Source organism: Epinephelus moara, chromosome 7, assembly GCF_006386435.1.
Source record: "Epinephelus moara isolate mb chromosome 7, YSFRI_EMoa_1.0, whole genome shotgun sequence".
Lineage (NCBI taxonomy): Eukaryota > Metazoa > Chordata > Actinopteri > Perciformes > Serranidae > Epinephelus > Epinephelus moara.
In genome coordinates this window covers 9,840,306-9,851,442 of record NC_065512.1, presented here as the reverse complement: position 1 = coordinate 9,851,442, position 11,137 = coordinate 9,840,306, and the positions used below count along the sequence as shown (strand labels likewise).

Below are 11,137 nucleotides of genomic sequence, written 5' to 3'. Positions count from 1 at the left end.
TTGTAGAATTTAGAGAAAGACCCATGGGGATGGGAAAGGTCAGGGTTGAGGATTGATGAACAGGTGCAGGTTTATATATTGAGTTACTTGTTTGTGTTTGTTGTCTTTGTCATAACCGTAGAGCTGTATTATATGAGTTTTGATGTTTTTAAGAGAAGGTCAGGCAGTTTTTGTCTTAATTTTGTTTTGTTATTGTGCTCTGTTTTGTTTATGTAAGTGTCTGTCATTGCCCTGATATATGATGTGATATTGACCGCAGTTATTGGTTAATGCATACCTGCAAGTTGTGGTGAAAAACATAAAAATAAATATCTTCTCAATAAGTGCTGCTTTTTCATGATTTTGCACTGGCCTGCACACTCTAAACATATCTTATACTTTGAGTACTCTACCCACCACTGTTAATAATTGTACCAGCCTGAAGACATCAACATGACAGTTTCAGAGAACATTTAGAGAAGGTTCTGTGAATGTTTTTTTTCTCCAAAACCTCTAGAATACATTTAGACAAAAAAAACTTTTAATTATCTTCAGTGAACCTCAAGGAAACACTCTCTAATGGTTCTTTAAAGTTATTTTTCCCTCCAAAGTCTTGAGAACATTAAAATATGTATATATATTTATTTATGTTTATTTAACCCATATTTAGCCAGGTAAGTTCCTCCAGTTAACCTGCTTGTCAGGAATGTAGGGCCACCTTCACTGTGCGCATGCGCACTCTCGCCTCCAGGGGCGTATTTCCGGTTAGAGGTCAATAAAGCACAACGTCATTCGGTTTGCGGATGCTACAACCCCGGAAACACTTCTCATTTTACAGTCTATGGAAGCACCACCGCTGTGTTAGCAAAACTACACTACTGATCAGACTTCCTCCCAAATGTATGTTCAATGAAACGGTACTCGCGAATGAAACGGGAGTCTATGTAACGTTAAAGGATAAAACAATACCGAGGAGTTTTTAAGAAGCGCTAACGTTACCTAGTGTTGCTTAGCTAGCTAACGTTCCACAGGAGGCTTCGCGTTAGCCAAGTTAGCAGTTAGCTAACTGGCTCAACGGTCTAACACAAGCAAGCACAAACGGTGAGTCAAATGTTTTCTCTTTCATCTGATGTTTCACTTAAAAAGCGCCGGTTGACACAGTCTGACTAGTATAGAAACTATGGACAGACAGAAAGCTGCTCTCAAACAGCGTCCGCACCACTGTTGCTAATGTTAGCATGAACATGCTATCTACCCGCAACGGTATGAATCGTGTGCTTAACTTTTTTTAAATGGAATGTAACTTTATAGTTTTCCAATTGAATCTAATTCGTGTGCTAAACTACATGTCAGTGATCCGTTAGCTAGTGTTGCCAACTTTGCTAACGTTCTACCAGAGGCTTTCCGTTAGCAAAGCAAGTAGCTAACAGCTGTTAATACAAACAAGTACAAACTCTCTCTCCTCCTTATTTTTCACTTTAAAAGGCGCCGTTTAAAAAGTACGACTACTAAAGAAACTATGGACAGACAGAAAGTTGCTAACGTTTGCTCCCAAACCGCATCCGCTCTGTTGTTAGCGTTAGCTTAAGCATGCTAACTGCTCTCAAGGGTTTGAAGTGTGCTAAAGTTTCTGAACTGGTATGTTACTTTAAAGTGTTCTGATTTAATCTAATTCGAGTGTTAAACTACGTTTCACTGGTCGAAGGTTATTTTGTACTAACGTACACGTAACGTTAATCTTACAGACTTACATGTATTTACAATAACTGCACCACTAATTACGTCGTTAGCTCTCTTGTGTCTGGTCTTGCAACTCAGTGTGACTCATTATCCCGTCTCTGATATGTTACACACTATAGATTCGTTGTTACATTATGTTCCTACACATTCCAGACCTGATCCAAACACCAAATACAAAGTACAGTAATTAATGCTGAGAATTAATCTTATTCTTGTGGTCATTTACGCTGGTGTCACTGTTATTGAAACGAAATTACCTTAATATGACTGTGGGTGGTATTAAATTATCTTTAATTTAGCTTTAACCATTATCTTATCATAAGGTTGAATGTCCTTACATTAACCTAAAATGTACCTACAAGCAGTGATGCATGAAGATGTTTTATAAGGTCTGACATGGACATTATTATATCTAGTTGTTCTCTACAGCAGTGGTTCTCAACTGGTCCAGAGCCCAGACTCATTCTTAGTCATTAATCATGTCCACACAGTTTAAAATATTCAGTGTCATACTTGTGTTTTGCCATGTCATTGAGCTAGTTTGCTGTCTCTGTTGAGTAGCTGTCTGTAATTCACTCACTCTGCAGCAGGAAACAACACTTTAAAATAAAAGCTCTGTGCTAGAAATTCGCTGCACTTCAACATAAAGTGTTTTTTACAAAGTTGACATGTTTGCGAGTCACGTCCCACCAGTTGGGAACTACTGCTCTACAGGGCACAGGGTACAAAGTTGTGTCAATTTCTTTGTTTATTTTGAGGTTTGTTCATACTGCGGGAACTCCTCTTCACGAATGTTACGAAAATTTGCAAATGTTCAAACAAATGTCAGTGAACTAGAAGTTGTGAGATCCCAAACAAGAGACTAAACCCTAAATTGAACTTCTAAAGTGTGATGTACTTGTGCATGCAGGTAAAAGAAGAACCCTCTCCAGCTGTTTTGAGGTCTCTTCAAAATGGATGTCAGCATTGCCGTGTCGCTGATTCGAGGTCAGATGGGTACTGTGGTTGAGCGAGCAGTGAACGGAGCGGTGGAGACAGTGCTGGCCGAAATGCTCAAAGTGGTCGGAGTCAAATTTGAGGAACTGAAAGCCCAAGTTGCGCTGATGAAGAGGGACGTTGCATCATTGCAGCGGGAAAAGGCCCAGAAAGAGAAGGAGAATGACAACATTCGAGCCAAGCTGCGTTACACCGAGCTGAAGTTGAAATACTACAGACAGGGAGTGGAGGAGGAGCTGCAACAGAGAGCCTCTACCTCCACTCTGGTTCGCATCCATCCGTCCTCCTTTCTTCAAGGACAGAGAGGTAGCGGATGTGTTTCCTCTGCTGAGACCTCTCCCTCATGCTCGACTCAGAGCAGGACCTCTGAAGGATCACTGACAATAAGCAATCAAGGTAATGACAAAGGAAATGACTGACTCCTTCTTGGCTGTCGACTCCAGTGAGTCTTACTCCCTTCTTTGTTTGTACTTCCAGAATGCACCTCTCCACACAGCACAAGCAGACGTACAGTCAGAATGCGCTCCCATTCAGATGTGGAAGTTGCCACCTCTGACCCGTCTGACCTGCTGCTGCCCGTCTCAGTCTCTGTGAACACACCGACAGAATCTCTGGACAGCAGTACAGGTACAAAACTGAGGGGTTTGGGAGTGTGATGAGTGAATGTGTGTGTCCTGCTGCATGCTTTTTCACATTTGTTCTCGGTCACCTTTATTTTCTTATCCTCTGCTGTCCTCTTTGCATGAGATTTGAAAGGTCTTGTCATGGCCTTAAGTCAGGAGGGGAAAGTAAACAAGTATATTTACTCAAGCACTGCGTACAAAGTACATGCCAGGCTTTATATTATCTGCTGCATTATACTTCTACTCCTCTCGTTTTCAGAGGCAAATATTTTACTTCTTAATGTATTATATTTATTTGATAATTATTGTGTTTTTTAAACATTGAAATATTGTTGCCAGATTTGGCCTTGAAATTCTAGTGTTGGTTAGGCGATGCTCTAAATGAGGATCAGGAAACCTTTAGAGAGTCGGCTGCATTTGCATGACATCATTGTTAGCACAGCATATACCTGAACAGATGTGTATGTTGTGCAGTTTTATTTTGTCCTGCAGAACAAGACACAGCTCAGAGCAAAGATGAAGATCAGGAGGACGACTGTGAGTGGACCATCACCCTGCAGCCACATACAGGAGATGTGGATGATGTTGTTGTCCCTGCTCCTGTCCAGACTCTGACTTTGGATCCAGGGCAGCAGTCAGCAGCTGGTTTTGCGTCCCCTGATGGCTCCACCCAGGCCGACAGCTCCACGCTGCCCTCTGCTCCTCTGCAGGTGACAACACTAACACATACGCACACCCTACTGGTGTGGCCATACCTGCTTCATGTTTGACCCCTGACCTCTTTTAAAACAAGAACAAAGAGAAATGCCTGACTATTATCTACTGCATTAGTAGTAGGAGAGCACAGTAGAAGAAACAAATCACTTAGATTAGAGAAACCATATCCTATAGTTATTTATTTGTGCTTTAGGTACAAAAAAACTGTTATTTAGTTACATGCTATTTGATTTGATGGTCATCATTGAGAATGTTGGCGGCGACCTCTACCTCACCTGATAGAGTGTGCGCCCCATATAGGCTGAGTCCTTTGCAGCAACCGGAGTTTGATTCCAATCCTTTGCTATGTGTCATTCCCCCTCTTTTCCACCTCTCCTGTCCATCTTCAGCTGTCAATGTCTTCTTGTTATTACACTTTGATTTCTCATCAGTCCTAAAGCCCTGGTTGTCTCCTATTGTACCGCAGGTGAAGCAGGAGGCCCAGGAGCCGCAGCAAGAGGAGGAGGAGGAGGAGGTGATCTGTATCAAAGAGGAGCCAGAGGAAGAGCAGGAGGTGATGGCAACCCTTCTGCTGGACTGTCAGGTGCAGCAGGGTCATCTTCAAGAGTCAGAGGTAAGGTGAGAACTGAATATCAAATCTGACAATACCAAGTCGGCACTTGTGAGAGTTCTTTCCAAGCTGTTAAGAAGAGATAGATTTTTAGGAACCCGTGAACAGAAGAACAGTGTCTGCATAGTTTGTTTTGGATAATCTCAGTGGTCAACAATACTGTCTGGTCTCAGTCCCTCTGAAAAAAACGATGGTTTCTTTCTGTTTTGCATCATGATCACAAGATAACTCTGGGAATGCTCTGAATATCACAGACTGTTAAGAACAATCTGTGGAGGAGAATTAATGTTATTATCTGTTCCTCCAGACTCAAAGGTCGGTAACAGAGTGGTCGGCAATTCCAGCAAGCCAAAGAAATCACACTGCAGCCTCCAGCTCAGCCGGACCAAGCGCCTGTGAGTAGATCTGTGTGTGTTTGAGGGCTGATGTCATGCTTCTGAGTTTATACTGCTTGGCTAGATTTTAAAAGCTGAGTACTATTTCTTGCATTTGGAGTTTGGGTTGCAAAGATGTGGTTCCCCTACTTATTCCCCTTTGCCCAAAAGCAGTATTGATCACTGCTATAATAACTGGAGGCCAGCATTAATGATATAAATCAGCAACCTGATTTATTGATGTATCTCTAAAAGCTCCACCACTGTAAACCTCTTTGTGTGTGCCCTCAGATCCGATGCCTCAGCCAGTAGCCTCCCAGCAGTCAATGGTGGCTTTGCCATCTGGCATCCCACCTCGCCAGGCAGTGCGGCCCTGGACTAAAGACCTCAGCCTTTATGAAGAGTACAAACTGCGCAGGAATGAGCTCCGCAGGCGAAGCATCACCAGACGCAGAGAGTTGGAGAAGACGCTGCCTCAGCCGCTGCTCGCAGATCTAGTTAGTAAACCTTAATGTTTACGTCAGACTATGAATTATGATATCAATCTGTGTGACATATATTAATCATGTTTAGAATTTTAAGGGACAAATTTTACCACAGTTACCTATATTTGATATAAAACATGATGATTTTGTTGTGTTGAAGGTGCGAGAGCGTCGAGAGAAGACCAGACTGAGGGTGGCCAGATGGAGGGCAAAAAGGAAACTCCAGGCGTGTATTAACCAGGCTCAGGTCAGTAATGGCTTTGGCTTTTATTATCACAGAAAGAAGAACATGATGTACAGGAACACAATGCCCCTGTCACAAGGAAGTGTCTTATTCAGCATGGATTTCTCTGTGTAACACTGATGTTTCTAGGTCTCACAGCTGTCTTGTTCAGGTTAACTTGCATGAAAATTCCTTTAGTCAAGAGGTCTGTGTTTTGTACGATTTTAAACAACACATTCAGTGATAAATTTTAGTTTATTCTGTGTTAGAGATGTAACTATGGACATGCACAACTTAAGTGCTGTCAGTAGCTGCACTCAAGCTAGTAACTGATACCTTCATTAACATCACAGCATCAGGTCCTACTTAAGATTTCACGGTCGACACATTACCTAATTGCACAGTATCTGCTACATGCTTTAGCCTTTAATAATTAAAGAGTAAGCTGCTACCTACTGACCTCACCCTTACACACAAGTATCATTTACATGGAAGGAACCTTCCTTCTTAGTGAGACAAAGCCCTCATTTTGTCTTGTCCTGTTCGTTCTCAGGCTCTAGGTGGCGCTGCAGGTCTTTCTCAAAACGGCTTTCCCATCAGCAGTCAGCATCAGCAGCTCACAGTGTCTTGTGGTAAGTTGACACACGCCTATATAGCACTGAATAGCCTGTTACTTGTTTTGTTTTTAACCATCTCCATGTCCCACCAATTTTAATGGTGCACATAATATTGAGCTTTGCATGTATTTCTCAGCTCGACATCCACTGGTGAATGTGACCTCGTAGGGCTGCCAACACTCACACATTGACCACACAATTGACTAGGAATGCTGCGATCCAACTTTTTCACTTTTGATGCGATACCGATCCAATACCAGTGCATATTTCTATCTCTCTGTTCTGACCAATAGGTTCACTTTTTTAGTACTTATTTTGTAATGTGGAATAATAGAAAAGGCTTGATCAAGTGCTATTACTCAAAATGAGAATAACATATTTCCCGAGATGAATAGTCCACGACAGTAGGTTATTATGACAAAACTTGAGCCATTTATTAGATATTTAAATTTTTACCATAAAATAGGCAGTAGCATTAAATAAAATAAATAAAATAACATCTCTGTAGTGACTCTGAGACAAATTAGAAAAGGCCAATTTAAAAAAATCATACAAATTTAAAAGAAGGCTTTGTTTGACATCTGTTACATAAATAAAAAAGTCATAACTTCCAAAGTCAGTTATCTCTACTGCCAGTGGCAGCCTGGTACTGCTGCTGTGTGTAAAACAGAGAACTGCAGGGACCAAAGTTCACCAAACACAGACCCACTCTCCTCTCTTCTTTGTGGGTTACAATGAAGTGCTGGATGGAAAAGCTGGAGCGGATTTGTGGAATGGAGTGCTAGTATCACAGTGCTAGTATCGCACTTTTCCCCTGCAGTGCGATCCGATCCACGTTTTTTGGCTGGATCGCAGCATATTTTCGATCCACGATCCAGCATCCCTACAATTGACAGCTTTCAAATGCTCTCATTCCACACGTTCATTTACTCACAAAGTGAAGGACAAATTTATAACTGATAACGTTGTGACATTAAAAGAGGACACTGATAGGGCACGGAAGGATGAGGCTAAAAACACACAAAAACATGGCCACCGCACAGCAGTGAAGTTAGGGTTAAGTTCATTATTTGACAAACATTTACTCCAGTTACTCCAGTTTCCCTCAGTGTTGGCAGGACGAGGACGGTGAACTCACCTCCCAGTAGGCTTAGGCCGTAGCATGGTTTTACAGTTTACTGTGGGTTTGCTGAGTAGCTGCAAAAATCTTGTATGGCCACATAAAGTTTGAAGTAGTTTTACTGTACATTACTGTAATTGTGGTTGGATCTAGTTAAGGAGGAAGTGCAGATAAAGATGGATGAATACAATGACAGCAGGCTGGCTGTTTTTCATTTGGAACATTGGTTCATTCATTTTCAGATTTTGTAGAAGTCGTGTTTTGAGTTTGGATGTCGTTAATAAAGAGTTTGAAAAGTATAAGAGACTTTGCATCTTGTGTTTCAGCTGCGACGTCCAGCAGTCAGCAGAGACAGAGCTCAGCGCTGCCGCAGTCCAACAGCTTCCTCAGCAACACATCAGCAGCAAACAGCATCTCTGCCACTCTCCCCTTCCTCCCCTCCACCTCCTCCTCTACTCTGCTCCTGAGAGGCTCCAACATGGCTCCACATCAGTACACGGTCACAACATCTTCACCATCCTCTTCCTACCCCCAGGTCAGCCTACAGCAGAGTATCTCTCTGACAGACACAGATATCTTGCAATGAACTAGAGATTTTTAATAACGTGTTTGTCAAATTGGTGTTCATGAACAATCAGTCACATACATAGCCATCAAGCATTTGGTCTTATTTGCTTACCTTACATTGAACTTCTATTAACACAGTAACAGCAGAGCCAATTTCATTCATTTCTTTATTCAGCATAAATGAAAAGCATTATGGATCTTCAACAGGTTAAAATTAAAAGCACCTTATCCCTACACGTATGTACAGACAAAATGCATCACCTTGTTTTTGTCCTTACGTTAAATCACATACTCTATAAAATGTCAAACATTCAAATAAAAACACAACATTCAGATTCTTATATAAACTCATTCTCCTACACAGGAAACATAAATTATTTTAAAGTGTATTTATGCAGAAACCTTCAAAGCTATCTTTTTAAGTTATCGTTATCTTTCTTGTTCGTCTTTACTGTTGATGTGTTTTATAGTTAAATGTTTGTTTGATTTGACTGAAATATTACGGAGCATGGGAAGAGACATGGAGGGGAAAAAATTAAGTTGAGGACAAAAAATGTTTACTTTTATGAGCTCTCACTATAACTTTTCATTTAGGACACCATACCTCAAAGTCAGTTGGGCACCATGGAAACAACCACAATGATGGAAGTGCAAACCATAGGGCAGGATGTCACAGCAGGCTGGTGGCCAGCTGCGGAGCTGGGTCTAACCTGTGTAACGGCAGTAACAGAAAGTTTGCTGATCTGGTCGGGAGTTGGTCAGGGATCAGCAAACTTTCTGTTGCTGCTGTTACACTCACTGCAGAGTAGCTTCATTCGCTTACTGCAGACCCGTCTCCAGAGCTGCTGTCGGCTCTCCTGGCGATAAACTAGGGTCCTATAGAGTTTTGCGCTGGCAAGAACCTGGCTATATGATACAAATCAAGATACATGGGCATTATGATTCAAAATACTGCATTTCTATAAGCAAAGCGATACATTGCGTTTTATTTTTCTAAAAGTAATTCTAATGTAAATCTCTGCTGTTTACTAACCCGTTTACCAGCCTGTTGGCACACCACACATACAGAAAGGCACACTCGTCTGCTGCCAAGCCGTGTACACATCTCTTGTCCATTTGCAATAGGAAAGGAATCTATAGCCTATTTTTAACGGGTTTTTTCCCGCGTTTAAAAAAAACCCCTGCTGATTTTGGTGGAAAATATAAAGTAGATTTGGAAGACGATTGAGGGTACCAGATCAGGGTATGCTTTGTGACAACTGTGTTCACTTGCGCTAGGTATTCTCTTCAGATGTCTCACTAAAGAGATTTTATATTTGAGACCAATCTCATGGGTGTGTGCCCTCCATTGCAGCGGTTGTTTCCATAGTGCTGAACTGACCCAGAATAACAAAGACCTAAATGAAAAAGATTTGGAGATCTTGCCGAGATTTACCCTCTATGTTCCTTCTTGGGCTCTAAAAATATAGTGCAACAGGGACAATTTATTATGTTTGTTTTTTTAAATTGAGCATTTGACTGTCTTTCAAATATTAGGCAGAATGGGTTTTCCAGTGCTGGGGTGATTGTAATCATTGCAATTTGTTGTGGAGTTGAAGTATCAGTACACAAAGAAATGAACTGGGAAGTGTTACTTTGCTTTATACCAAAAACATGTCAAAGTTGCTAAGAAAACAAACTTTCATTCCTGATAAAACAAAAGAAGCCTAATACCTTGTTCACTTACAATAAATGCAGATTAAAATAAGCACTGTGTCGAACTTTTATTTAACAAAGCTTGTCTCTTTTGTAAAAATAATGTCAATAACCTAAAAGTTTAGGTTCAGATTTTTTAAAGTCTATCTGTAGACAACACTGCAATCATCCCTCCTCTGAATACTGTCTATAATGCACTGTGTTGGGATAAGATCCACAGTTCTTGTTTTGTCTAAAATGCATCATAATTTATCTGAAGCTGATGGTAAAATCCAATTGAAATTAGTATCTCCCTGCTGGTAGGCATACATGTGCAGGTTTACTGCCACTTTTCCCCCCGCAGCAGCAAAGCACAGCAGACTCTTAATAACAAGACCTTGAATTTGGAAAATACCCACTCAATTTGCAAACTTGCAAAGCTTTGGCTTAACAAAACACATTTCTGGAAAGAACAAGAACATTCAATTTTGTTTTCCATAGCCAGTATGGAGAGGGTGATGTATTTCAGTGATCAATAACTCCTTTAATGTACATTTGGCATGCAAGTGTTGTACTTAGGCTTGAAAAAATCCAAACCTAGGCTTTAAAGGCTGAGGCTTTCGGTGTTGTAGATTCTTTTATAGTCAACAGTTCCTTTGAAAAGTCCAAAAATGAATATGCTAATTGCTCTCATGACACCTAACAAGGTACGAATGTCTCTTAAGCTCATTTGTTCCTAATTGACATACATCTCTAAAAAGTGGTTATATAGATATAATTCCATTAAAGGAAAAGGCTTGGCTAGGTTTTACCCAACGTTATTCAAATGGGAGAAAAACACTGCATCAGGTGTGTTTGGCAAGAAAAGGTAACAGTTCTTGGTCCCATTTGGTCAAGCTGTTGAAATGAACATGTTTATTATTTTGTTATGATGTCATAACATCTGTCATCTAAAAGTCATCCATAATTTTGAATACATATTGAGAGCTACAGTGTGAACATAATCTGTGTGTATGTTATCCATTGACTATCTTCTGAGAAATGGCTCCTGGCAGTGTGTAGAACAGCAGGGCGAGGAACAGCACTGAGATGAGCAGGACCAGAGCGATGATGATGTACTTCTTGTAGCTTCGCCACACCAAGTGGAAGAAACACTTGAATGGATTGACAAACCACGAAAAGGAGGTGTCTGGACGACTAGAGGATAGAGAGGGGAACAGAGTTAATTAGTTTCATTTCGTGGTAAAGTTAGCAAGCACTGAAATCAGCTTACTTAAAGGAGAGACAATAATTTGGGTAATTCTGACTATAAATGACATATGAACGTTACTTTTTTTCAGTGCATCAAAAAGTGGGTGGGTACACCATAGTCATGACATTTTTTTCATGATTTTGGACGACATGCTATACTA

General features: G+C 40.9%; 2 protein-coding genes across 3 annotated transcripts in view; one reads left to right on the top strand and one right to left on the bottom strand.

The window, feature by feature from the left end:
- The first annotated feature begins 790 nt into the window (after positions 1-790).
- On the top strand, positions 791-8,785 carry si:ch211-67e16.4 (uncharacterized). Of its 2 annotated transcripts, none has more exons than XM_050048635.1 (10): positions 791-1,080; positions 2,630-3,111; positions 3,193-3,342; positions 3,831-4,048; positions 4,522-4,668; positions 4,973-5,060; positions 5,331-5,536; positions 5,685-5,771; positions 6,301-6,379; positions 7,811-8,785. In XM_050048635.1, exons 2-10 carry the CDS (start codon positions 2,673-2,675, stop codon positions 8,068-8,070), a joined length of 1,674 nt encoding a protein of 557 aa, XP_049904592.1. In that variant the 5' UTR covers positions 791-1,080; positions 2,630-2,672; the 3' UTR covers positions 8,071-8,785. The 2 variants fall into 2 exon arrangements, with proteins under 2 accessions (XP_049904592.1, XP_049904591.1); XM_050048634.1 differs by having other exon boundaries at positions 3,813-4,048.
- A 1,159-nt stretch (positions 8,786-9,944) lies between these two features.
- The window catches only part of fer1l6 (fer-1 like family member 6), a 65,549-nt gene continuing 64,356 nt past the window's right edge, over positions 9,945-11,137 (bottom strand). The window contains exon 46 of the mRNA XM_050048643.1: positions 9,945-10,922. Within this exon, the coding sequence (XP_049904600.1) occupies positions 10,742-10,922 (181 nt within the window). The 3' untranslated portion in view covers positions 9,945-10,741. The remainder of the gene's footprint in view (positions 10,923-11,137) is intronic.

Coding starts and splice junctions, on each gene's coding strand:
- si:ch211-67e16.4 (XM_050048634.1), top strand. CDS start 2,673: ATGGATGTCAGCATTGCCGTGTCGCTGATTCGAGGTCAGATGGGTACT. Junction 4,049..4,521: donor TGCCCTCTGCTCCTCTGCAG/GTGACAACACTA, acceptor ATTGTACCGCAG/GTGAAGCAGGAGGCCCAGGA. Junction 5,772..6,300: donor CGTGTATTAACCAGGCTCAG/GTCAGTAATGGC, acceptor GTTCGTTCTCAG/GCTCTAGGTGGCGCTGCAGG.